Source organism: Tachyglossus aculeatus, chromosome 1 (genome assembly GCF_015852505.1).
Source record: "Tachyglossus aculeatus isolate mTacAcu1 chromosome 1, mTacAcu1.pri, whole genome shotgun sequence".
NCBI classification, from domain to species: domain Eukaryota; kingdom Metazoa; phylum Chordata; class Mammalia; order Monotremata; family Tachyglossidae; genus Tachyglossus; species Tachyglossus aculeatus.
Window position 1 is genome coordinate 1011603 of NC_052066.1, and position 27832 is coordinate 1039434.

At 57.5% G+C, this 27832-nt stretch overlaps 1 protein-coding gene across 1 annotated transcript in view; it reads right to left on the reverse strand.

Annotated features, from left to right (window-relative positions):
- MYLK (myosin light chain kinase) overlaps positions 1 to 27832 on the reverse strand; it is a 129977-nt gene that overhangs the window by 71328 nt on the left and 30817 nt on the right. Inside the window, exons 4-15 of the mRNA XM_038751481.1 lie at positions 26942 to 27098; positions 26410 to 26575; positions 25820 to 25874; positions 24921 to 25384; positions 22518 to 22655; positions 21005 to 21157; positions 14733 to 14873; positions 14336 to 14533; positions 12556 to 12802; positions 8512 to 8586; positions 7190 to 8022; positions 2875 to 2991 (exon numbers count right to left, since the gene is read on the reverse strand). Coding sequence (XP_038607409.1) covers positions 2875 to 2991; positions 7190 to 8022; positions 8512 to 8586; positions 12556 to 12802; positions 14336 to 14533; positions 14733 to 14873; positions 21005 to 21157; positions 22518 to 22655; positions 24921 to 25384; positions 25820 to 25874; positions 26410 to 26575; positions 26942 to 27098 — 2744 coding nt within the window. The remainder of the gene's footprint in view (positions 1 to 2874; positions 2992 to 7189; positions 8023 to 8511; positions 8587 to 12555; positions 12803 to 14335; positions 14534 to 14732; positions 14874 to 21004; positions 21158 to 22517; positions 22656 to 24920; positions 25385 to 25819; positions 25875 to 26409; positions 26576 to 26941; positions 27099 to 27832) is intronic.

The window sequence follows — 27832 nt, forward strand, 5'->3', positions numbered from 1 at the left end:
CTCCCAAGAGCCCAGTACAGTGCTCTGCACAGAATAAGCGCTCAATAAATACCACTGATTAACTGATTGGCATCCAGGGGCAAAGAAGTAGCAAGGCCAAGTGGATAGAGTGTGGACCTGGGAGTCAGAAGGACCTGGGTTCTAATCCCAGCTCCACCATTTGTCTGCTGTGTGACCTTGTGCCAGTCATTTCACTTCTCTGGGCCTCAGTTACCTCATCTGTAAAATGAGGATTAAGACTGTGAGCCCAATGTGGGACACAGATTTTGTCCAACCTGATTAGGCTGTATCTACCCCAGCGCTTAGAACAATGTTTGACACATAGTAAGGGATTAGCAAATACTATTATCATTATTATTAAATCAATCAATCGTATTTATTGAGCGCTTACTATGTGCAGGGCACTGTACTAAGCGCTTGGGAAGTACAAATTGGCAACACATAGAGACATAAAGAAAGGTGGAGCCAGGTGGGGAAGGGGTAGGGCAGGCCAGGGCACGCTATGAACCAAGCAGCTTATAACTCAAGCCAGAGAAGGCAGAGGCAGGGTTAGGGCAAGGCCATCTGCCAACGGAAGGGGAAAGGGCGGGGCTGGTTGTTGTTGCTCTGCCCCTCTGCCAGGGCAAACATCTACACTGTGTCCCCAGGGCTGGGCTCCGCCTCACAGAGCGGAGATGGAAAGAGATCAGAGAGTCATGGACATTCACACACAGAGATGCAGAAACACAGAGAGATACAGAGACAGAGGGAAAAATTCCAGAGACAGATTCAGAGAGAAACCAAGGGGCAGACCCAGAGATAGTCAGAGACTCAGACTCAGAGACAGGCAGAGAGACAGACTTAGAGTAAGATGGAGGGACAGACCCAGAGACAGGCAGAGACACAGACACAGAAATAGACTTCTTTCGTACTCTCCCAGGCCTTCCCAAACTGAGCCCCTTCCTTCCTCTCCCCCTCGTCCCCCCTCCATCCTCCCCATCTTACCTCCTTCCCTTCCCCGCAGCACCTGTATATATGTATATATGTTTGTACATATTTATTACTCTATTTATTTATTTATTTACTTTATTTGTGCATATCTATTCTATTTATTTTATTTTGTTAGTATGTTTGTTTTTGTTCTCTGTCTCCCCATATTAGACTGTGAGCCCACTGTTGGGTAGGGACTCTCTCTATATGTAGCCAACTTGTACTTCCCAAGTGCTTAGTACAGTGCTCTGCACACAGTAAGCGCTCAATAAATATGATTGATTGATTGATTGACAGTACAGTGCTCTGCACACAGTAAGTGCACAGTAAATACAACAGACTAAGAGACAGACAAAGAGACAGGCAGAGACACTGAGTCAGAGACAGACTCTGAGAGATACAGAATGAGAGGGACAAAGATACAGAATCAGAAGTGGATGGAAGGATGGACCCCAAGCAGGAGAGAGAGACAGAATGATGGGAGACACAGAAGGAGGGCAGAGCCCCGGGCACAGAGGCAGAGGAAGAGATGGATCTGGAGTGGGACAGAGTGATGGACACAGAGTAGGACAGAGGGACAGACACAGAGCAGGACAGAGGGATGGACACATGGAAGGACAGAGGGAGGGATACAAGACAGAAGCACTTCCCCCCTGGCAGCAGTTCCTGGCAGATCTTCTGAAAAACATCCCTGGCAGCTGATTCCCTGCCCAATCCTGCCAGCTGTCCTGCCCACTGCTCTGACCACTGCCTGACCATTCCTTGGCTGTCCTGCCCACTGCCCTACTTGCTGCACTACCCACAAACCTGCCCACCCACCCTGCCCACTGCCCTACCCCCCTGCTGCTTCCCTGTCCACTGCACTGCCCACTGCCCTGACCACCCTGCCTGCTGAACTGCCAGGGCCCTGGGAATAACCAAGAATGGTCCCTTGGGTACGGTCATAGCCTCACTATCCATCACCTGGACGTTGCTGCGGAGTCATACTCTCAAATATCCATGGTACCAGGGGAAGGGAGGGGCCGGATAACCGGGATCCACCGGTGATCTGACTGCATCGGGCTCAGCCACAAACTCTGAATCCCCGGTCCTGTGGTCTGCTTGTCTGGAGTCTTGTGGGTCCGTGAGGGATCCTACCCCTGGACCTCAGGAAGGAACCGCCGCCCAGGAACCGAAGGCCCCGGATAATCTCCCTGACGGTGCCCCTGGCCCTGGATAACGGAGAGCCGACTGGCCGTGGTGTGGAAACAGGCCGGGAATGGGTGTGGGGACGGTGGAGACGGCTGAGCCGCTTTCCTCAGCTCCTGCACTGTCACTCGGAGGAACAGGAATTTCCTCCCCATCCTCTACCCACCCCCCCATGACGCCCCCATCCTCTCCCCGCCCCCACCACCAAGCCCTGCTCCCTTCCCAAACAGGAAGAGGAGGATGCAGGGCCAAAGAGGCATAAGACGATAGGTCACAGTGGGGCCGGAGGGGCTGAGGTCTGACTGCAACTCCAGAAAGTTGGGGGGTGGAGGGCAGGGGAGGGGGTGGGGCTGACCCACAGGACTGGGCAGTGACACAGGTGGGCAAGGGTCATCTTGGGGGGCCGTCGCTGCCTCTGCTTCCCCCTTCCTGCCCTGCTGGAGTCAACTCCCAACCACGCCAGCCCCTGTCCACAGCAGCAACTCCCCACTCAGCACGCTGCACCACCTTCAGGGAGGGTGAGGGCCTCGGCCTGGTTTCCTTCAGTCCCGCTGCCCAATTTCTTCTGCCCCTCCCACCATCCCAGGCCAATCAGCTGGATGTTCACCCCAGCCCCAGCCCACCCCATGACACAGCTCCCTGGGGCCCCGAAGCCTCAAGCGAAGGAGCGGGTGGGACTTGGGGCCCTGAGCTGGTGGGATAAGAAGAGGGACTTACCCTTTATGGTCACGCAGCAGCTGCACTCGGCCTGCCCAGCGGCGTTCTTGGCAACACACGTGTACTGGCCCTGGTCCTCGGGCAGGGCCTTCTCGATGGTGACAGAGCAGAGGGGCCCTGGGGGGAAGGGTACAGTGGTCAGCAGAAAGGCCCAGTCCAGGAAGATCGGGTCATCCAGCTAGGCACAGCCCAACCTCCAGGCCCAGGGCCCCCACTGTGGCGGCTCCCCTGTTGCCCCCCAACTCTGTCCCCCTCCCCTGCCCCCTCTGTGGTGCCCCTCCCCAGCCAGGCCCCTGCCCCAGGGATACAGTGGACAGGCCCAGACCAGGGAACTAAAATGGCAGCATATGATTTCAGGTCCATCCCTCGCTGCCCCTCTGTGGGTCTTGACCGGCCAACAGGCCAGCAACCTCATCCTCCCCAAAGCAAGTCCCCAGCAGGGTCCACCCCAGGGGCCGGGACCGGCTTCTGCCGGCTGCTGAGTACAGAGCATTGCCTATACTGGCTGCTTAAAAAATATGACTCCCACCACTGGGTGGGTTGAGATGGGCCTCACACGGCAGAGGAGCCCCAAGGAAGCAGCATGGCCTAATGGATAGAGCAAGGGCTTGGGAGTCAGAATGATGTGGGTCATTCTAATCCTGGCTCTACCACCTGTCTGCTGTGTAACTTTGGACAAGTGACTTAACTTCTCTGTGCCCCAGTTACCTCATCTGGAAATGGGGATTAAAACTGGGACCCCATGTGGGAGAGGGACTGTGTCCAACCCTATTTGCTTGTATCTTCCCCAGCGCTTAGTTACAGCACCTGGCACATAATAAGCACTTAACAAACACCACAATTATTAATCATCATTATTCAATCGAATTTATTGTGTGCTTACTGTGTGCAGAGCACTGTACTAAGGAAGCCTGGGATGTGGGGACCACATTTGCCTGGTTCGTGGAAGCTGGGAGATCTGGAAGGAGGAGTGGCTTTGGAGGCTAGTGCACATACACACACGATGATGATGATGATATTTATTAAGCTCTTACTATGTGCCAGGCACTGTACTAAGCACTGGGGTGGATACAAGCAAATTGGGTTGGACATATTCCCTGTCCCTTGTGGGGCTCATAGTTTCAATCCCCATTTTAGAGATGAGGGAACTGAGACCCAGAGAAGTGAAGTGACTTGCCCAAGGTCACACAGCAGACAAATGGTGGAGCTGGGATTAGAAAACCCATGACCTTCTGACTACCAGGCCCGTGCTCTATCCGTTTCCACCCATGCGTGTGTTTGCTGCCATAGGAGAGTGTGGGAGGCTCGTGTGTGGTACTGTGGCAGGGAATGGCAGGGGGGCGGTTTGGAGTAGGAATAATTCCTCCAGAAGGCCATGACCAGCAGAGCTCCTAGATCCTGCTGGGCATCCCCCTTGCCCCCCCACCCCCCACCCCAGTCCTGCCTCCCCACCCTTGGCAGTTAGGGCTGCAGTCCAAGAGCAGGGCAAAAATTCCTGGCATCTGTTTGCATCCCCTGCAGCCTCCCCTGCTGCATCCCACAGACTCCCCAAATGGAAACCCAGCAGTAGCTCCCAGCCCCTCCCCTTCCCACCAGATCCCCCAGAGACTGCCTGTGCCTGTTCACTGAGAAGGGATCTCACTGGGGTCTCCTTCTCGCTGGTAGAGTGTGTATGTGTACAAGGGGTGTATGTATGTATGTATGGAGAAGCAGTGTGGGCAAGTGGATATAGCACGGGCTTGGGAGTCGGAAGGACCCGGGTTCTAACCCCAGCTTTGCCACCTGTCTGCTGTGTGATCTTGGGAAAGTTACTTCACTTCTCTTTGCCTCAGTTCCCTCATCTGTAAAGTGGGACCACGACTATGAGCCCCATGTGGGACAGGGACTCTGTTTAACCTGATTTGCTTGTATAATAATAATGATAATGATGGTATTTGTTAAGCGCTTACTATGTGCCAAGCACTATTCTTGTACCCCAGTGCTTAGTACAGTGCCTGGCACATAGTAAGTGCTTAACTAATACCACAATCATTTTCATTATTATTATTCGCACATGTGCATGTAAATATGTGTGCAAGCATGCATACACATGTGTCCATCTCCATGTGCATGGTACACATCTGTGTTTACACACACATTTATATATGTAAGTGTGTGTGCCTGGGGGTAGGATGGATTCAGTCTATACTTCACTCTGCTGCCCGAACTATCTCTGTCCAGAAATGCTCTGGGTGTGTCATTCCCCTCCTCAAAAATCTCCAGTGGTTGCCTATCAACCTTCGAATCAAACAAAAACTCCTCACTCTCGGCTTCAAAGTTCTCCATCACCTCGCCCCCTCCTACCTCATCTTCCTTCTCTCCTTCTACAGTCCGGCCCGCACACTCCACTCCTCTGCCACTAACCTCCTCACTGGGCCTCATTCTCACCTGTCCCACCGTCGATCCCTGGCCCACGTCCTACCTCTGGCCTGGAATGCTCTCCTCCTCCCTTCAAAGCCCTACTGAGAGCTCATCCCCTCCAGGAGGCCTTCCCAAACTGAGCCCCCCCTTTTTCCTCTCCTCCTCCTCCTCCTCCCCACCCCATCACCCCCCTCCCTCTGCTCTTGCCCCTTCCCCTCCCCACAGCACTTGTGTATATTTGTACATATTTATTATTGTATTAATTTTATTAATGATGTGTATATAGCTATAATTCCATTTATTCTGGTGGTATTGACACCTGTCTACTTGTTTTGTCGTCTCCCCCTTCTAGACTGTGAGCCCGTTGTTGGGTAGGGACTGTCTCTATATGTTGCCTATTTGTACTTCCTAAGTGCTTAGTACAGTGCTCTGCACACAGTAAGTGCTCAATAAATGCGATTGAATGAATGAATGAATGACTCCCTTTTCTAGGGTTTTATACCCTTCCTTCTCAGTAAGTTCTTCCTGGTATCTGACTTCACTCCTTCCTGCTGCAGGGTCTGCTTGTCCCAGTTCACCCTGTCCCCCTGACCCTTCAGAGTCCTGCAGACAAAGTTTCAGCTCCCTCCTCTTGGGACGGTAGGGACACCTGAATCTGGGCCCCACCTACCTAGCCCTACCCCACCACCGCCACCCCACAAAAAAAAGGTGGATCTTGAGCCCCTTGGGATCCTGAATTCCAATCGCCTCATCACCCCAGGCCTCAGAGGACCCCTCCACCCTCTTCACCCGCCCCCCCCCCCCCCAAATCTGGCCCAGGCTCTTGCCCCGGGGGGATTGACAGGGCCGGCTGTCCTACAAAGGGTTAAATCCGAAGAGGAGGGCCTGCTGGTCTCCGGGGCTCCTGCTCCCTCCTCCCACCCACCCACCCACTGTGCTGGCCTCCGGCCACTGGCCTGGGCTGGCCGCTGGCCGGGAGGGCGGGCGGATTGTTAAAATCCTGAAAGAGAGGAAGTTACTGGATGGGGGGCGAGGGTGCTGGCCTGGGGAGAGTCCCCTCCATGGGGCCCTTGAAAGGAGAGACCCTGCCCCTGACCCCCTCTCGTCAGGCTGGGTCACGGAGAGCCCCGTGGGGCACTTGAGGGAGCCAGAGACTCTGCAAGGGGTGAAGAACCGAACCCCGGCCGGGGCCCCGACCTCACCCATTAGCCCTCTGCCCCTCCAGTCAGCCTGGGTTCCCCGACAACCCAGACCCCTCAGCTCGGTCACCGGGGACCCTGTTCCGTTGTTGAGACGACCGGCCAAGCCGGGGCTGGGGGCGTCCCACCTGGCCTGGGGCTGAGGACCCTAAACTCCTCATCAGCCGGAGGACCCCTCCCCGAGGGGGGCAGCCCCCCTCCCCAGAATCCGAAGATATGGAGGACCGATCGGTCGGCCTTTCCCACCACCCCTCAGCCCCCTGGCTTCGCCCGCCTCGGCAGTCCCCGGGTCCCGGCCGTGGGGGGTTGGGGCTGGGGTCCCCGGGTCCAGGCTATGGGGACGATGGGGCCTGTGTCCCTGGGTCCCGGCTCTGGGGGGATGGGCTGGGTCCCCAGGTTCCAAAAGTGGGGGCGATGGGGCTGGGGTCCTCGGGTTCCGGCTGCGGGGGCGTTGGGGCCGGGACCCCCGGGTCCCAGCTACGGGGGCAAAACCACCGTCTCCCCACGGCTGTCTGGGCCGGACTCCAACCTCGCTCCCCACCAGGCTCCGACCAGAACCAAGAGCGTCCAAGTGACTGGACGGGCCCAAACCGGGGGCAGAGGGGCGGTTCTGGACCGTTCGTCGCACGTCCCCCCAACCCCCCAACCTCGGCCAATCCCTCACCTCCCCGGCCCCTCCAAGGACACTTGGGCTAGGCCCCCTCCCCAGCTCCTACCGTCGGTAGCCAAGACGATGAACTTGGTGGACTTGAGGGTTTTGCCGTCCAGCGCCCAGGTGATCGTGGCCGGGGGGTCGGCCGACACCCGGCAACGTAACTCCAGCCTCTCGCCTTCGGCCACCTGCAGGTCCCGCAGCTTCTCGGGGAAGGAGGGGGCTGCCCCCTTGTCTTCCGCCTTGCCCCCGGCCCCTCCGGCCTCCCGGGCGTCCAGCCTCAAGTCGTTTTTCAACTCGTCTTTGCCCGCCGGCTTGCGGCTCCCGGCCGGTTGCGGACCGTCGACATCTTTGCGGCCCCCGGCCGTTGGCGGACCGTCGACAGCGCCGGACGCCTGGGTCCCCGCCGGCTTGGCCTCCTGGTTCCTCGAGCCGGCCACGGGCTTGGCCTCGGGCTTGGCCTCGGCCACCTCGGCGTTGGCGCTGCCGTTCTGGGCCGGGGGCTTCTTCTTGGCGCCCAGGACGGCCCTGAAGTCGGGGGGTCCGGCCGGCTTGGGGGGCGCTGGCGTCGCCGCCGTCTTGGGGGGCCCCTTCTTGGCCAGGACGGCGCGGAAGTCGACCTGCTGGGGGCCGTGACCCTTCCTCTCCTCCTCGGACAGGGCCTTGGGCTTGACGGGACGCTGCAGGTGGGCGCGGTAATCCATGTGGTCGGTTTCCCGCTCCTCCGGCCTCCTCTCCTCCTGCCTCTCCTCCTCCGGCCTCTCCGCCCTGCGCAGCGGTCCCCGGCCGCCCTCCGCCTGATCCGCTCGGGCCTCCCGGTGGTCGCTCAGCGCCCCATGGAGCCCCCCGCCGCCTCCTGCAGCCGTCCGGGGTCCGAGGCCGGCCGGCCGCCCCCCGCTGCGCCCGGGGCACACAGATCAGGGAAAGGAGGCTGGAATCGACGCCCTCCGCTCAGCCCCGCGACCGTCGGGTGGGGTGGGATGGAGTGGGATGGAGTAGGATGGAATGGGACGGGGTGGGATGGGGTGGGATTGGGGACGGTGGCGGCGGGGGGCGGCCGAGCGGGGGCCGGGGCTTACGGGAGGGAAGGTTGCGGGAGAAGGCCCGCGCGGGGGGAGTTTATTGCATCGACAGGGACCACAGGGGCCATATATGGGCGGGAATAAAAGAGCAAAAACGGATATTCATTCCGTCCCCCCATCCCCCTCCTCCCTCCCTCTTCCCCTCCTTTTCCCCCTCTCCTCCCCCCTTCCCTAGGGCGGACTCGGGCGCGGGATGGGAACTCGAGGCTGGTCCCGGGAGGATGGAGGGGGGAAGGGGGCTGGGCTCTGGGCCGGCGGGGCGGGGCGGGGGAGGGGTCCGGGGAGCGGGGGGCTGTCCACTCACGGGAGGGGGTCGCGGGGGTCCGGCCCCTCCCTCAGCATCAGTGACACCTCGCAGCTGCTCTCTCCCACGCGGTTCCTGCAAATGTCCCGCGCGTCGGCCCGGTTTGGGGGCGCGAGGGGTGGGCACTTAGTACAGTGCTCTGCACACAGTAAGCGCTCAATAAATACGATTGATTGATTGATTGATTGGGCACGGCAGGACCGGAGCAGGCGGGTTGGGGGGAGGAGGGATCTGAAGCTAGAGGACCCTCCTCAAGCCCCCTCCCCCCCTCGACCTCAGGGTCCCGCCCTGTTCCCAACTCACCCCCTAAAAAGCCAACATCCCCCCCACACTCAACAGTCCTCGGGGTCAGCCAAGCTGGTCTCGAGCGAGGGGGGCGGGTTAGTCCCTTGCCCCGACTCTCTGCCCTCCACACCCGTGCCCCTGTCCCCCACTCCCTACCTCTGCCGCCTCTCTGTGCGAGGGGCGAGAGGGTGTGGGGAAGGGGGCGACTCCATGACAGAGGCAGAGCCAGAAGGGCCCAGCACGGCCCACCCGGGTTGGGGAAGCAGACCAGGGTGGGGGTCGGGGGAGGGGGACTGCCAGCAGGCAGTAGTGGGGAGGGCAGCCGGCGTGGGCCCGGGTTCCCACTTTCTCCCCGCCCCCTTCTGCCCCCACCCCCCCACCCCTCGGGATCCTTCGGATTCGAGCCTGGAACTTCCCAGACCCTCGGCGGCGGCCCCCCTCCCCACCACGGACGTGTTTATATGAGAACCCATAAACGTGGCCATATATGGAGCTTAAACTCTGGCTTTCAGGCAGAACAACCCACCCGCCCGGTGCGGGGCCCCCAGGAAAGATGCCACTGACTACCCCCCCCCCCCCAAACACACACAACCCGGGCCCCCGAGAGCCCCTGTCGGACCGGGACCGGCCCCTCCCTCCCGGCCCTCCTCGGCCCGGGCACGGACCCTGTACGGACCGGACCGGCAGGGCTTGGGGAGGGACGGGGGGGACCGGACAGCCCGGGAGCCCGGGACCCCACCGCCCCTCCCCGGCTCGGGTCAGCTGGGCCGGAAGGAGGAGCCGGGCCAGGGGTCGGGGGGAGAGAACGGAGCAGGGCCCAGCCCCCACCCCCGGTCCCCACCGCAGGCTACATTTTTGGCCTCCACGGGCCGGGGGTTCTGGCCGATTGATCATTTGGGGACAGTCCCGGGGTAGCCAGAGGGCGGGGGGCAGGGTGTGTGTGTGTTTTGGGGGGCGGTCTTTGTCAAACCGGGGTTCTTTTGGCGGGCCGGTCGGGGGGCACAACCACTGTGATGGGGTAAGGTTGGGGGGGGGGGGGGACGGAAGGGGAGGGGAGAACAGAGCTTGTTTGTTATCCCGGGATGGCGCAAGTCTAGGAGGGATTCTAATCCATCAGACCCCAGAGGCCTCGAGAGAACCTACAGACCATCCCTCTGCCTTCAACTCTGCCTGGCCTCTCCAGGATCCTGGGAGTCGGGGGTCTGGTCTCCCCTCTGCCCCGCTCCCCCTAAGCCCTCCCCGCAGCTGGGTGCCCCTGCCCTGCCCACCTCCCTTTCCCCTGCCCCGGCCCGGTCCTTGCAGCGTGGTTTCCGGGCAGCAGCGCTCGCTCCTGAGCCGGCGCCCACTCCCCGCCGGGGCTCGAGGCCGGGAAAGGGGCGGGGAGGGGGCGGGAGAGGGGTGGGAGAGGGTGTGCGCGCATACACACACACACACGCACACATGGTGACAGGCCTGTCGACCCGCGCACAGGAGTTCTCGCACTCAGAGCCAGGCATGGGCGCACCTGCTTTATGGGCCCACTTCACTTCTCCGTGCCTCAATTACCTCATCTGTAAAATGGGGATTAAGACTGTGAGCCCCCTGTGGGACAACCTGATCACCTTGCAACCTCCCCAGCGCTTAGAACAGTGCTTTCGGCGCTTAGAACAGTGCCTTGCACATAGTAAGCGCTTAATAAATGCCATTATTATTAGTAGTACACTCGAGGGTCAGATAAACGGCAGCACAGCCCACGTCCTACCTCTGGCCTGAAATGTCCTCCTTCCTCTAATCCGACTCTCCCTCGCTTCGAAGCCTTGCTGAAGGCACATCTCCTCCGAGAGGCCTTCCCTGATTAAGCCTTCCTTTCCTCTTCTCCCACTGTCTTCTGCGTCGCCCTGACTTGCTCCCTTTGCTCTTCCCCCATCCCAGCCCCAAAGCACTGATGTACATACCTACTGAGAGGTCACCTCCTCCAGGAGGTCTTCCCAGACTGAGCCCCCTTTTTCCTCTCCTCCTCCCCATCCACCCCACCCTACCTCCTTCCCCTCCCCACAGCACCTGTAAATATATTTGTACAGATTTAATACTCTATTTATTTTACTTGTACATATTTACTACTCTATTTTTTTGTTAATGATGTGCATATAGCTTTAATTCTATTTGTCCTGACGATTTTGACACCTGTCTACATGTTTTGTTTTGTTGTCTGTCTCCCCCTTCTAGATTGTGAGCCCGTTGTTGGGTAGGGACCGTCTCTATATGTTGCCGACTTGTATTTCTCAAGCGCTTAGTACAGTTTTCTGCACACAGTAAGCGCTCAATAAATACAATTGAATGAACTGAATATCTGGTAATTTTATTTGCTTGCATTGATGTCTGTCTCCCCCAGTGTGAGCTCGTTGTGGGCAGGGAATGTGACTGTTTATTGTTGTATTGTACATTCCCAAGCGCTTAGTACAGTGTTTTGCCCACTCACAATCAACCCTCGAGTACCCCCCTCTCACACAAACTCAGATACACTCATTCATTCTTTCATTCATTCAATCGTATTTATTGAGCGCTTACTGTGTGCAGAGCACTGTACTAAGCGCTTGGGAAGTACAAGTTGGCAACATATAGAGACGGTCCCTACCCAACAATGGGCTCACAGTCTAGAAGGGGGAGACAGACAAAAAAACAAAACACGTGGACAGGTGTCGTCACCAGAATAAATAGAATTATAGCCTAAATGCACATCATTAACAAAATAAATAGAATAGTAAATATGTACAAGTAAAATAGAGTAATAAATCTGTACAAACATATATATATAGGTGCTGTGGGGAGGGGAAGGAGGTAGGGCGGGAGTCAGTCAGGTTCGCACCTGCTCAATCCATCAGTGGCATATACTGAGCGCTTACTGCGTGCAGAGCGCTGTACTAAGCGTTTGGAAGAGGACAACATAACGGAGTTGGTAGACGCGATGCCGCCCACGAGTTTGCAATCTAGAGGCGGGGCTTCACCCTCGGGTTCACACACACGCACCACACACGTACACACTCCTCACACATTCGCTCTCACACAAATCCAGGGTCCTAAAGTGTGCAAATACGTGGGGAAGGCGCGTGGCTTAGTGGAAAGACCCCGGGTTTGGGAGTCAGAGGACGTGGGTTCTAATCCCGGCTCTGTCCGCTGTGCGACCATGAGCAAGCCACTTAATAATAATAATGATGGTATTTGTTAAACGCTTACTATGTGCCAAGCACTGTTCTAAGCGCTAGAGGGATACAAGGCGATCAGGTTGTCCCACGTGGGGCTCACAGTCTTAATCCCCTTTTTACAGATGAGGGAACTGAGGCACAGAGAAGTTGCGACTTTCCTAAAGTCAAACAACAGACAAGTGGCGGAGTCGGGATTAGAACCCATGACCTCTGATTCCCAAGCCCGTGCTCTTTCCACTAAGCCACGCTGCTTCTCTAAATTCACTCAACTTCTCTGTGCCTCAGTTACCTCGTCTGGGAAATGGGGATTAAGACCGTGAGCCCCACGTGGGACAACCTGATGGCCTTGTAGCTACCCCAGAGCTTAGCACACAGTAAGCGCTTAGCAAATACCATAATAATAATAATAATAATAATAATTGTTATATTTATGAAACACACACACACAGCCGTACCCCGTCTCTGCTCTCCGACCTTTGCCCGGCAGGGCGGGGATGGTCCGGGGGGCATCTCCAGGTTGGGCAGCGGGGCGGGGTCCCTGAGGGTGAGGGGTGGGGCTCCGCGGGGCGGTGCTCACCGGAGTCGGATCTCGTAGAGGCCGGCGTCCGCGGGCTGCACGTCCCGCAGTAGCAGGGTGAAGACGTCGCGGTGGTAGAGGAAGCGCCTGCCGGGGCCGGGCCGGATGGGGCGGCCGCCGCGGGCCCAGCGCACGGTGGGGAAGGGGTCTCCGGCCACGGCGCACGAGATGAGCGCGTCCTGGCCCGGGACGGCCGTCACCGAGCGAGGCTTACTGATGAACCACGGCTGGACGCCGTCCGGGGGCTCTGCGGGGGTCGGACTCGGGCTCGGGCCGGGGCCCTCAGACCCGCCGGGGTCCCCAGGCCCCCCCAGCCCCTCCCCAGTCCCGCAGGCCGCCGCCTGGAGCCCGGGTCCGGCCGCCCTCACCCCCAGGGGCAGGGGGTTAGCCGGGGGCTGGGGAGAGGGAGAAGGAGGCACGATGCCTGTCGTCGAGGGGCTGCCGGCCTGATGGGGGAGACAGGACACATACACACACATTGACACTCGCAAACACACACGCACAGCAGTGTGGTTCCGTGGAAAGAGCACAGGCTTGGGAGTCAGAGGTCATGGGTTCTAATCCCGTTTCCGCCACATGTCTGCGGTGTGACTTTGGGCAAGACACTTAACTTCTCTAAGCCTGAGTTCTCTCATCTGTAAAATGGGGATTAAGGCTGTGAGCCCCACGTGGGACAACCTGATCACCTTGCATTCCCCCTTGCGCTTAGAACGGTGCTTTGCACATAGTAAGCACTTAACAAATGCTATCATTATTATTATTATTATTACACACACACTCTCTCTCACTCACACATGCTGGGCCCTAGGGAAGGTCAACCTGAAGAGGAGACATGATCCCTGCCCTCAGAGGGCTGCTAGTCTGATGGAGGAGACAGGACACACACATACACACTTAGAACAGTGCTTTACACATAGTGCTATGTGCTTTGCACATAGTAAGCACTTAATAAATGCCATCATTATTATACACACACACACACACACACACACACACACACACTATGCTAGCCACTGGGGAGGGTCAACTGGAGGAGAAGGAGACATGATCCCTGTCCTCGAATGGCTGCCAGTCTGATGGGGGAGACCAGGGACACACACACACACACACTCTCTCTCTCTCTCTCTCTCTCTCTCTCTCTCTCACTCACACATCATGCTGGGCACTAGGGAAGGTCAACCGGAGGAGAAGGAGACACGATCCCTGCCCTCAAAAGGCTGCCAGTCTGATGGGGGAGACAGGATGGACACACACACATGTACACACACAGTGCAGAGGGGAGAGGAGACACGGTCCCTGCCCTCGAGGGGCTACCAGTCTGGATTACGGTCAAAATTCCTGTCCCGAGTTTCCCCTGGCAGCAGAGGGCAGCATTAGCGGGCACGAGGCCACCACCCACCCATACAGGCCCGAGGTGCGGGTGGCGGCGAAATGAGGTCAGGGCTGGGGTCCGCAGGATGGGGAGGGGTCCCAAAGGTCGGGAGGGGACCAGGGTCATGTGGGGGGGGGGCGAAAGAAGTAAAAGAGGAGTCGGGGTGGTCTGTGGAGGTGGGGGATGGGGGGGTGCGGATGGGAGGAAGGAGGGTTGCAGAGAGGGCAGGGGGAGGAAGGAGGGGGAGGGGGTTAGAGGGCCTGGAGTGAGGATGAGTGCGGAGGGGGCGAGGTTAAGGGACCTAGAGGGAGGAGGGGCGCAGCGGAGGTGGAGGCCAGGGAGCCTGAAGTGAGGAGGGGTGCAGAGCGGGTGGGGAGGGTCGGGGCGATTCGTGCCGTCCTATCCCACCTCTGACGGTGAGCGTGGCCTGGCTGTGGGCGCGGCCCTGGCTGTTGGCGGCCTGGCAGGTGTAAGTTCCGGTGTCCTCGGGGAACACTTCCTGGATGTAGAGGCTGAAGGCCCCGCCAAGCTCCTCCAGGTGGAAATCTTCCGACTCCTGGATCTCCACGCCGTCGTGCAGCCAAACGACCTTGGGCGGCGGGTGGGCTGGAGGGCAGCCGGGGGGAGAGGTGGCCCAGTATGGGGTTGGAGCGGCCGCCGGGTGGAAACACCCCTCACCCCCCTCCAAATTTCCCTTGACCCCCCTGCTTGATTGTCCTCAGCCCGCCGCCTGATTTCCCTCCCTCATGGTCCACCGCCTGATTTTCCTCCCACCATCAGGCCCGAGGGAGGCTGAGGGACTGACCGGCTACTTCCACCGTCATGATAACCGGGCTGCCGTCCATGACCTCGAGGTCAGCGAGCCCCTTCAGGAACACGGGGGCAGATGCCTTGAGGGAAAGTGTGGGCACAGGGGTCTGGTCCCTCCCCCTGCTGCTCCTCTTTTCTGGAATGACACGACCCCCAGGGTCACTTGAGTGTCCGAGGCCCCTGCTTCCTCCTCTTCCTCCCACCCGGGGGGCCAGGGAGCTGGTGATTCACCTGGAGGCTACGGAATGTGGTCAATCAATCAATCAATAGCATTTATTGAGCACTTACTATGTGCAGAACACTGTACTAAAGGCTTGGGAGAGTACAATATAACAGAGTTGGTAGACTTTTTCAAATATAGTATTCATTAAGTGCTTACTATGTGCCCGTGCTAGGGTAGGTACAAGCTAATTAGGTCAGACACAGTCCACATCCCACATGGGGCTCAGTCTTAACCCCCATTTTACAGATGAGTTAAGTGAGCCAAGCTAGCTCTCTTCCTCCCTTCAAAGCCCTACTGAGAGCTCACCTCCTCCAGGAGGCCTTCCCAGACTGAGCCCCCTCCTTCCTCTCCCCCTCCTCCCCCTCCCCATTCCCCTCGCCTTACCTCCTTCCCCTCCCTGCAGCACCTGTATATATGCATATATGTTTGTATGTATTTATTACTCTATTTTATTTGTACATATTTATTCTATTTGTTTTATTTTGTTAATGTTTTGTTTTGTTGTCTGTCTCCCCCTTCTAGACTGTGAGCCCACTGTTGGGTAGGGACCATCTCTATATGTTGCCAACTTGTACTTCCCAAGCGCTTAGTACAGTGCTCTGCACACAGTAAGCACTCAATAAATACAATTGAATGAAAGTGAGGCACAGAGAAGTAAAGTGACTTGTCCGAGGTCACACAGCAGACAAGTGGCTGAGCAGGGCATGTTCCCTGCACAAAATGAGCTTGCAGACTAGAGAGGGAGACAGACATTAATATAAACAAATAGGTAGGGGTAGGAGTAATAGTAATAATAATGGTGGTATTTGTTAAGCGCTTACTATGTGCAAAGCACTGTTCTAAGCGCTGGGGGGATACAAGGTGATCAGGTTGTCCCACTTGGGGCTCACAGTCTTAATCCCCATTTTACAGATGAGGTAACTGAGGCACAGAGAAGTTAAATGGCTTGCCCAAGGTCACACAGCTGACAAGTGGCGGAGATGGGATTTGAACCCATGTGGGAGAATAATCATAATAACAATAATATTTAATAATTATGGTTCTTGTTAAGCGGTTACTATGTGCCAAGCACTGTTTTATGTAATCAGGTCAGACACAGTCCCTGTCCCACTTGGGGCTCACACTCTTATTCCCAATTTACAGATGAGGTAACTGAGGCACAGAGAAGTGCAGTGACTTGTCCAAGGTCACACAACAGACATGTGGCAGAGCCGGGATTAGAACCCAGGTCCTTCTGACTTCCAGGTCTGTGCTCTATTCACTAAGCTGCACTGATCCTTCAAGTTTGGCTGGGGACATTATGGTGGAGGTGGAGCAGGAAGCCTGGCAGGAAGCCGGTGGGGACGGGAGCCAGGGGAGTGGGGCAGGTGGGAGGGGCTGGAGACATTAGGGGGCGGGGTGGGGAAGTGGGGAGACCTGAGGGAGGGAGGTGGGGACATTAGAACATCAGGCAGATACTCCTCACCCTTGGCTTCAAGGCTGTCCATCACCTCGCCCCCTCCTACCTCACCACCCTTCTCTCCTTGTCCAGCCCAGCCCGCACCCTCCGCTCCTCTGCCGCTGATCTCCTCACCGGGCCTCGTTCTCGCCTGTCCCGCCGTCGACCCCCGGCCCACGTCATCCCCCTGGCCTGGAATGCCCTCCCTCTGCCCATCCGCCAAGCTAGCTCTCTTCCTCCCTTCAAGGCCCTACTGAGAGCCCACCTCCTCCAGGAGGCCTTCCCAGACTGAGCCCCCTCCTTCCTCTCCCCCTCATCCCCCCTCCATCCCCACCATTTTACCTCTTTCCCTTCCCGACAGCACCTGTATATATGTATATATGTTTGTACATATTTATTACTCTATTTATTTATTCATTTTACTTGTACATATCTATTCTATTTATTTTATTTTGTTAATATGTTTGGTTTTGTTCTCTGTTTCCCCCTTCTAGACTGTGAGCGCACTGTTGGGTAGGGACTGTCTCTATATGTTGCCAACTTGTACTTCCCAAGCGCTTAGTACAGCGCTCTGCACACAGTAAGCGCTCAATAAATATGATTGATTGATTGATTGATTAGAATAGTGCTTAACACATAGTAAGCACTTAGACATAGTGGCTAGAACACAGGCCTGGGAGTAAGAAGCTCTGCCACTTGTCTGCTGTGTGGCCTTGGGCAAGTCACTTTACTTCTCTGTGCCTCAGTTACCTCATCTATAAGATGGGGATTCAGGCTGTGATCCCCATGCTGCACAGGGACTGTGCCCAACCTGATTTGCCTGTACCCACCCCAGGGCCTGGCACATAGTAAGCACTTGACAAATGCCACAATTATTATTACTACTATTATTATTAGCAGTGGAGTGCAGAGCCCCGTGGGAAGGGGTCGGGGACAAGAGCCAGGGGAGAGGGGCAGGTGGGAGAGGTTGGGGGCTCACGGGTGGCGGGGGGGGGAGTGGGGAGTGGAAAGCCCAATGGACAGAGGCGGCCGGAAGCGTCCGGGAAAACATCCCGGGCCCTAGGGACGGCCGCCAGCCGCTCCCCTCTCCGACCCCCTCCACCAGCCTGGAGAAACAGATCCATCGCAGGATCTTCCCACGGTCCTAGGCCCCCGGGCCGTCCCCCTCCCCAGGCCCGCGGCCCACCCGCCCCCGGACCGGCTCCCGGACAGACGGGGCCCAGGTTCGGCCCCACCCCCCGTCAGACAGGCAGCTGTCCCCGGGGGTCTCCTCCACCCCCGGTCAGCCTTCCCCTCCGCTGCCTTGGCCAGCCCCTAGGACGACCCCCCACCTCCCCACCCCCACCGTCTGGGAGTCCCGTCCCCGAGACAGTAAGATCGCCCCCACAAAACTTCCGGGGACTTCCAAGTTCACGTCCCAGATGCCTAGCTCCGTGACTGTGCTTCTGCGGGGGAGGGAGTTCTGCTTGTTACTGTGTGTGGTTGTGTGTGGGGATGTGTACGTGTGCCCCATGGTGGCCTGGGAGGGTGCCTACTTGTAACTGTATTTGTTTGTGTGCCCGTGGTGGCGATGGGGGGGGGGGGCGGGGGGTGTGTCTGTGTGTGTCTGTGTGTGTCTGTGTGTGTATAATAATAATTATTATTATGGTATTTGTTAAGCGCTTACTATGTGCCAGGTACTGTACTAAGCACTGGGGTAGATACAAGCAAATCGGGTTGGACACTGTCCCTGTTCCACGTAGGGCTCACAGTCTCAATTCCCATTTTACAGATGAGGGAACTGAGGTGCAGAGAAGTTATGAGACTTTCCCAAGGTCACACAGCAGACAAGTGATGGAGCCAGGACCTTCTGACTCTTAGGACCAGGCTCTAGCCACTACACCATGCTGCTTCTCTGTGTTTACGTGTGTGTGTGTGTGTGTGTGTGTGTGTGTCTGTCCCTCCACCAACTCTGATCTACATTGCTTAGTCCAGTGCTCTGCACACAGTAAGCGCTCAATAAATACCATTGATGATGATGATAATAATAATGATGACGATGATCGGGGCCGGTCCGGGCCACCACAGGGGTGCACAACGGGGAGGCCAGAAGGCAGGGGCTGGGATCCCACCTCAGCTCTGCTGTGTGTCCCTGGGCAGGCCGCCCACCCTCTTTGAGCTCTCCACCGGCCCGGGGGCCAGGGATGAGGGGGAGGGAGGTTGCTGGCCATCTCTCAGCTCAGCTGGAGCTGTGGACACACAGGTTGCACCCCATCTTGGGCCAGGCTGAGCCCCCTGCCCAGGAGCAGGCAGCCAACTCACCTCCTCCTCCCTTTCCCCCAACAGTGACCGGATTAATGGTGTTTGTTAAATGCTTACTATGTCCCAAGCATTCATTCATTCACTCATTCATTCATTCGTATTTATTGAGCTCTTATTGTATGCAGAGCACTGTACTAAGCACTTGAAGAGTACAATTCCGCAACAGATAGAGACACTGTTCTAAGTGCTGGGGTGATTACAAGGTAATCAGATTGTCCCAGCTGGGGCTCTCAGCCTCAATCCCCATTTGACAGATGAGGTAACTGAGGCACAGAGAAGTTAAGTGACTTGCCCAAGGTCACACAGTGGACAAGTGGCAGAGCAGGGATTAGGACCCACATCTTCTGACTCCCGAACCTGGGCTCTTTCCACTATTCATTCATTCACTATGCCATGCTGTTTCTCTAACCCCTTCTTTAATCCCTGCCAATATGCCCACTCTCCCCCAGAGAGGATCCCGGCCCAAAACTCGTGGGAGCAGCCCCCTCCCCACTCCCTCCGTCCCCCTCCAGGCCCCTCCCGACCCCTGCATCACCCAGTGAACCACTCCTGGAGGCCCAACTGGAGCAATGCCAGGAACATCCCTCCCCCACACTGCCCCCGACCCCAGTCACAGCCCCAAGACCATAGATCCCCTAACCCCCTCTTGGGGTTGAGGTCTGACACCTCCCAGCCCACCGGCTCCTCTGCAGTCCAGGCCTTGTGGCTGGACCCTGGCTCGGTGTTGGGGGGGACGGGTGATAGGGGAGGCAACTCGCATCAGGGATCAGAGCCGGGTGGGCGTTTAGAAGGGTCAAAGGGTCAGCATGGCCACCCCCCTGCATCCACGCCTGGGCCAAAGCATCTCACCTGGCAGCCAAAAGACAGACGGATGGACCGGACAGGCCCCACCAACCACCCCTCCCCCCACTGGCCCGGGGATTTCCAAGACACTAAATGGGAGTCTAAGCTGAGGCTCACTGGGAAGAGGATTAAGGGGCAGCAGGGCAGAGGTGACAGCTGTGTAACCATGGAAACGGGCCAGGGAAGGGGAAAGGACCCAGCCAGGCCAACTCTCCAGCCCCCATGGAGGAGCTGGGTTAGGGTGAAGACAAGCCAGAGAGGTGTCAAGATGGGAAATTGGGGGTAGGGGAGGCCAGGTCCAGTCTATCACCCACTTCTGGGGCCTGGGGGAGGGCAGAGGGAGGAGGAGATGTGGTTCCTGCCCCCTGGGGTTGGAGGGACCACACGCACACACACACACACACACACACACTCTCTCTCTCTCTCTCTCTCTCTCTCTCTCTCTCTCTCTCTCTTTCACTACACTAGGTAAGCTTAGTCTAGTGGGGAAGCCAGATATTATAATAAATGGTGGATATGGACGTAAGTGCTGTGGGCTGAGTGGAGTGAATAGCCAGTGCTTAAAGGGGACAGATCCAAGTGCAAGGGGGATGCAGAAGGGAGAGATGAGCAGGGGAAACGAGGTCTTAGTTGACAGATGGGTGGGTGTAAGGGACCAGAATTGAGTGGGGAATCTGGGAAGGCCCTCTGGAGGTGGTGTTTTACGGGGGTTGTGAGGTGGGGGGTGGGGGGTGTTGGCGAAGCCTGGGTCACTCCCAGTGGGAGTCTGGGGGTCTGCCTCTCCCAACACCCTGTTCTCCCTCCTACTCAGACTGTGAGCCCCATGCGAGACAGGGACCATGTTTAACCTGATTATCTTGTATCTACTCCAGCACTTAGAACAGTGCTTGACACATAGTACACACTTAACAAATACCACAATTATTATTATTGTCATTACTTAGATTGTGAAGCCCCACAAAGGACAGAGACTGTGTCCAACCTGATTATCTTGTATCTACCCCAGCGCTTAGTAATAACAACAATAATTGTGGTATTTGTTAAGCACTTACTATGTTCCAGGCACTGTACTAAGCACTGGGATAGATACAAACAAATAGGATAGGACACAGTCTCTGTCCCACATGGGGCTCACAGTCTCAATCCTCATTTTACAAATGAAGGAACTGAGGCCTAGAGAAGTGAAGTGACTTGCACAAGGTCACACAGCAGACAAGTGGCAAAGTCAGAATTAGAACCCATTACCCTTTGACTCCCAGGCCTGTGCTCCATCCACTATGCCATGCTGTTTAGTATAGAGTTTGACACACAGTTAGCACTTTAACAAGCAGCCTAAAAAAACCCAAAGAAACCCTAAAATCATGCACACTTTCCCTGGGCTGCGTGCTCGGCCCCAGTCCCTCACTGTTCCCCTCCCTTCAGGGTCATTCCGGACAGACCCCTGCCTGGGCGGGGCGCTCACCCCGCACGGTGACGGTGGCGCTGCACGAGGCCTTCCCAACACAGTTCTCAGCCACGCAGGTGTAGCGGCCGTCATCCTCAGGAAGCGCATCCTGCACCCGCAGCTCTGCCAGCCCCGCAACCAGGGAAGCGTGGGCATATCGAATCGGGCGACCTGCGGAGGCCAGGGGTGAGGCAGCCAGCTCTGGAGGGGGGTCACTGGGAGCCCTTGGCAGGTGGGGTGGGAGGGAGGCGAGAAGGGCTTGGGGAGAGGGGGACCAAGCCTGTACAGGACTCCCACTGGGACCCCTCTCTGGCTCGGGCCTGCGGGTTTTCCCGACTTGGGGTGTGGAGTCCAGAGAGGAGCAGTGTGCGGGCCACGTTCCCTTCCAACCCCAGCTCTGCAAACTGGAAGCACTCAATAAATACGATGGAATGAATGAATGAATGTATAGGTCTATGAGCTTGTTGAGGGCAGGGAATGTATCTGTTTATTGTTGTTCTGTACTTTTCCAAGCGCTTAGTACAGTGCTGTGCACACAGTAAGTGCTCAATAAATACGGTGGAATGAATGAATGAATGAACGAATAGGTCTGTCAGCTATGGGCAGGGAATGTGTCTCTGCCCTACCTCCTTCCCCTCCCCACAGCGCTTGTATATATTTGTACAGATTTATTACTCTGTTTATTTTACTTGTACATATTTACTACTCTATTTTGTTAATGATGGCATATAGCTATAATTCTATATATTCCGACAGTTTTGACACCTGTCTGCATGTTTTCTTTTGTTGTCTGTCTCCCCCCTCTAGACTGTGAGCCAGTTGTTGGGTAGGGACCGTCTCTATATGTTGCCGACTTGTACTTCCCAAGCGCTTAGTCCAGTGCTCTGCACACAGTAAGTGCTCAAGAAATACGTTTGAATGAATGAATCGTTGTACTCTCCCAAGCGCTTAGTCCAGTGCTCTGCATACTGGAAGGGCTCAATAAATACGATGGAATAAATGAAAGGATGGATGGATGGATGGAAGAATGAATGGATGAATGAATGACCAGGGGCGGGCTTACCCAGACCCCAGGCACACCTCTGAGCCAGGAGGAGTCTCCCGCAGGCTGCGCTAACCACCGGCCCAAACAACTGCCTTGGGCCCGGGAGGGACGACGGAGACCCCCGGCCTCGGAACCTGCTCCTCCCAGTCCGTGGTCAATCAGTCAATCATCAATCAATCAATCAATCGATCTATCAATGGGATTTATTGGGCGCTTACAGCGTGCCGAGCACTGGACTGAACGCGGCCCTAGCGGCGATCGGCAGAAGTCTGCCGACACGCCTGGAGAATTGATCAACCCTGGGGTCAACCAGACCGAGGGACGGGAGAGCAGCGGGCCCTGGGGGTCCCCGGGTTAATCTGGGGCCCTTCCCTAAGAGGGAGCTCAGCCCACCGCCTCCGGGCCGGACTGCAGGGGGCTTCCCATCATCGGGGCCGGAGGGCTGGGTTGGGGTTCTTGAGGGAAGTGAGCGGGCCAGGGTCTCACCATTGAGCAGCCAGGAGATGAGTGGTTCAGGCCGGCCTCGCACAGAGCATCGCAGAGTGAAGTCCTGGCCCTCGGACACCACGCAGCCGGTCAATGGGTTGGGGAAGCAGGGGGCCTGTTGGCCCTCCCCCGGTTCTGCTGGTCAGACAGGGCACACACAGACCAGTCAGGGCCTTGGAGAAGGAGTGAGCTTGTTGGTCCTCCCAGGGCTCTGCCAGTCAGTTGGGGCACACATGGACCAGTCAGGGGCATGGTGGCACCTGGTGTCTCTTGGGAGACCCTGAGTGAAGCTCCTGGCAGGCTCCCTGTTGGGGACTGGTATGTCCTACAGGGACCCAGACCCCCAACGTGGGCAGATAGGGGGGACCTGGATCAGGTGGGCTGGTATGGGGGTGGAAGGGGTGGGTACATGAGCCCTCCCCAGCCAAAATCGGCTGTTCACATGCAATCTTCCGCTGTAGGCCCTGGATACCCAGTGGCCGATAGTCAAGTGGTGGGAGCCACCTTGACCAGACCTGAGCAGTGCCCCACCACCTTAGCCCAACTATGCCCCCTGAGCCAGCCCACATCCAGTGGTAGGGCCCTGGAAATCCCATGTTTAGCGGGGGCTGGGCTCAGGGCAAGAGAAGCACTTAGTACAGTGCTCTGCACACAGTAAGTGCTCAATAAGCATGACAATGAATGAATGGGACACAGACAGACCCCCTCTCCCCCTAAAAAGAAAAACTAAGAAGCAGTGTTGCTTAGTGGAAAGAGCCCAGTCCTGGGAGCCAGAGGACATTGAGTCTAACCCCAGCTCTGCCACTTTTCTGCTGCATGACTTTAGGCAAATCACTTCATTTCTCTGGGCCTCACTTACCTCAGTGCTCTGCACACTGTAAGTGCTCAATAAATACGATTGAATGAATAAAATGGGGATTAAAGTTGTGAGCTCCTTGTGGATGATGGGCTGTGTCCAACCTGATTATCTTGTATTCATTCATTCATTCATTCAATCTTATTTATTCAGCATTTACTGTGCACAGAGCACTGTAATAAGCACTTGGGAAACTACAATAGAATAATCCCTGCCCACAACGAGCTCATATCTACCTTAGTGCTTAGTACTAGGCACATAGCAAGTGCTTAACAAATGCCATAACAAAATAACAAGAACCAAAAAAAATCCAGGGACCCTCTAGACTCATGTCTGTGTTGTGATGGGGAGGTGGGGGCCTGCTCTCAAAACAACAGTGGAAGGGATCAAAGCTAGAAGGGAGGCTGCATGAGCGGGATTACATAGTGGGGCTGGAGAGTCACAAGACCCAGGTTCTAGTCCCACTGATCTGCTCTGGGACCTCAGGTAAGTCAGTGGACCACTCTGAACCTCTGCTGTAAACTGCAGTTGGAGGGAATGAGGTTAGAGCTCAGAGAGCCCTTCTTGACTGCAGAGGCATGGAAGGGGGAGACCCTGGTCCAAGAGAGCTGGCAAGGCCCATGAACGCCCCTGGAGTGAGGGGGCTGGAGGAGGTGACCTTAGGTAATAATAATAATAATAATAATGGCATTTATTAAGCACTTACTCTGTGCAAATCACTGTTCTAAGCGCTGGGGAGGTTACAAGGTGATCAGGTTGTCCCCCAAGGGGCTCACAGTCTTAATCCCCATGTTACAGATGAGGGAACTGAGGCACACAGAAGTGAAGTGACTTGCCCAAAGTCACACAACTGACAACTGGCAGAGCCGGGATTTGAACCCATGACCTCTGACTCCAAAGCCCTGGCTCTTTCCACTGAGCCACGCTGCTTTGGTGACCCTGGGAGCCTGAAGTCCAGCTTGGAGGTGCTACAGGAATGACCTGTTGCTCTGATTAATGACCACTCAAGCATACATGTATCCCCACACATAGACATGGACATGCATGCAACCCGTGCTGTGGGACTGAGGGGATAGCTCAGGGGTCTCTCCTGTCTCTCAGGATTCACTGTTGAAGGTCCTAAAGAGGCATTAGGAGCCCCTCCAGGCTACAATCCTGGAGCCAGGCCAGGATGGGCCGGAACCAGGGAAGGAGCCTTGCTGGAACCAGGTCAGAGTCAGGTAGGAGCCAGGCCAGAGCCAAGCAGGAGACAGATCAACCAGAGACAGATTGGAGACAGACCGGAGCCAGGCAGAAGCCAGGCCAGACCGGGTCGGAGCTAAACTGGGGTCAGGCCAGAGCCAGGCAGGAGCCAGACTGACCAGAGCCAGGCCTGAGACAGGCTACAGCCGGGACAGAGTCAGATTGGATCTAGACCTGGACCAGGAGGAGCCAGACCCGGGCCCTTCCCCCACAACCACCCAAACCTTCTCTGGGTTTTCCGACCTGCTCCCCTCACAACGCGGATAATCGAGAGTTGCATATGCTGGAGCGCCAGCCCGGCTGACCTTTGACTCTTGACTCAGCCAGTTGCCCTTTCAGCACTCCTGGGGCTTGGGGGTGTGTCTTGAAGTGGGAAGGTGACCCCGAGTCCTCCCCCCTGTCCTTCAGGGAGCCCCTTAAAGGTCCAGCGGCGGCAGCAGTGACCATGGATTGCTGTGAGGTCTGTGTCGGCCTCCTCCACTCCTCTGGCCGGGTGGTTGGGGTCGGGGGCCTGGGGCCGGGGGGAGGTGGGGTCTTCATCGGCCTCCTCCACTCCTCTGGCTGGTGCAGGGGGTGCTGCAGGCGGGTGGCCCTCAGTGTCCCGGAAGAGGTGGCCTGCAGGGAGAGGCCAGGCAGGGCCTGGGAGGGCTCTGGGCAGGGCGGGCTGAAGGCACCACTGTTCTTGTCAGAGCAGCCTTTCAGATCCTCCCTGCTGCCCTGGGAAGCCGCTGACAGGCTGGCCGCATGTTCAGAGGCTGGGCCGGCTGCTCTGGGGGCAGGGGACAGAGGTCAGCAGGGCTGCTGAGATGTGAGAACAGCCCCTGACCCACTGGGGACTAGAAGGGGCAGGGGTCTGGATTGGAAGGATCGGGGGGAGTCCTATAAGCGAAGCTGAGGAGGGGTGGGGTGGGGAGTAGACAAGGCAGGGCAGGCTGGGGCAGGTGGGGAGAAGGGGAGGGAAAGAGACAGGGAGAGACTTGGGGGTGCAGGGCATGGTAGGGGCAGGATGGGGTGGCTGGGGTGGAGCTGGGGAGAGTGGGGCTCTCAGAGATGGGGTGCGGGGTGAGGCAGGGTGGGGAGTGGGAAGGGGCATTGTGGTAGGGTAAGATGGCAAGGCAAGAGATGCAGAGAGACATGGGAGAGTCCAGGGCCCCAAGGACAGAGAGGTGGCCACCCATCAGCGGGGAAAAGGGAGTGTCCCTACCCTCGGGGGGTGCCCACGGAGCGGCCGGAAGCCCGTGTGTCTGGTCCTTCTGAGCCTGGGGTGAGGGGAAACAGCTCATTCAGGCGCCTGTCCGGGCGTTCATATGCCCGCGGTCTGTACATACTGTCCACCAACGCAGGGACAGCACGCTGAGAGAAGGACAGTCCCTGTCCTCGAGGGGCTGCCGGTCTGATGGGGAGACCAGATACACACACACACACACACACACACACACACACACACACACTCACATACACTCTCTCTCTGTCTCTCTCTCCGTCTCACTCTGTGCTGGGCACTGGGGGACAGAGGGAAGAGAAGACATGAGCTCAGCCCTAGAGGGGCTGCCAGTCCGATGGGTAGCCTGGACACACACACACACACACACACACACACACACACACACACACACACAGAGGACAGAGGAAGGAGGGGTCTCTGCCGTCGAGGGGCAGCCAGTGTGCTGGGGAGCCCGGACGGACACGGACAGGCACGCACGGACGGCCGCACGCACACACAGACCCCCCCCCCCCCCCACTGTGCTGGGCGCGGGAGGAGGAGGGCAGAGGGAGGGTCAGTGGGCCCGGTACCCTGGACGACGAGGGCGGCGGACATGGCCGCCCGCCCGGCGCGGTTGACCGCCGTGCAGGTATAGACCCCGGCATCCGCCATCCGCGCGGCTCGGATCTCCAGGCACCAGAGCCCGGACTTCTCAAACATGGCGAAGTGGTCATCAGGCTGCAGCTGGACAGCTCCCTGCGGGCACCGCGGTGCGACCGGTCCGAGTGGCCCTCCCCGGACCCTCCCCCTACCCCCCCTCCATGGCCCTGGACGCTCCCACGTCCCGCTCCCTCGTGCCCACCCAGGGCCCCGGCCTCGCTCCGTCCCTGCCCCGCCCATGGGCACGTCCACTCGACATCCCAAATCCTAAGCCCTCCCCCAACCCTGGCCCCCTCTGCCCCGCCCCACCCTCTTCCAAGGTCCCGCCCCCGCCACTTCCCTAGGCCCAAGCCTCGTTCCCACCCCACCCTCACCCATGGAGACCATCCTTGTCCTCGGCCCCACCCTCGGCCCCTGCCCGCACCTTGCCTACCGCACCGGGCCCCTCCCCTGATGGGGTACCTGGCTCCAAGTGACGCAGGGCTGGGGGCGGGCGGTGATCTTACAGGAGAAGCGACCCGTCTGTCCCTCTCTCACCATCACGCGGCTCAGCTTGCTGGCGAATCTCGGGGGGCTCTCGCCCCAGAGGCTGCCCCCCGGGAGCTCCGGGCACCGGCCCCTGCCATGGACGGACACCAGGCGCACGCTCAGGCCCACCTCGCCGGACACACCGGCCACAGCTGCCGGAGGGGAGCCACGAGTCCCGTGTTCGAGTTCCCCCACGGTCCCCAACGACCTCCGGACCCACTAAGGGTCCCGGGCCCAGTCTCATCCCTCCCTCAATCAATCAATCAAGCAATCGTATTTACTGAGCCCTTACTGCATGCAGAGTGCTGTACTACTACTAATAATAATGGCATTTATTAAGCACTTACTATGTGCAAAGCACTGTTCTAAGCGCTGGGGAGGTTACAAGGTGATCAGGTTGTCCCACGGGGGACTCACCGTTTTAATCCCCATTTAATCCCCATTTTACAGATGAGGGAACTGAGTCCCAGAGAAGTTGTGACTTGCCCAAAGTCACACAGCTGACAATTGGTGGAGCCGGGATTAGAACCCATGACCTCTGACTCCAAAGCCCGGGCTCTTTTCCACTGAGCCATGCTGCTTCTCAATAATAACGATGGTATTTGTTAAGCGCTAACTACGTGCAAAGCACTGTTCTAAGCACTGGGGGGGATACAAGGTGATCAGGTTGTCCCACGGGGGGCTCACAGTCTTCATCCCTATTTTACAGATGAGGTCACTGAGGCACAGAGAAGTGAAGTGACTTACCCAAAGTCACATGGCTGACAAGTGACAGAGCCAGGATTAGAACCCATGACCTCTGACTCCAAAGCCCATGCTCTTTCC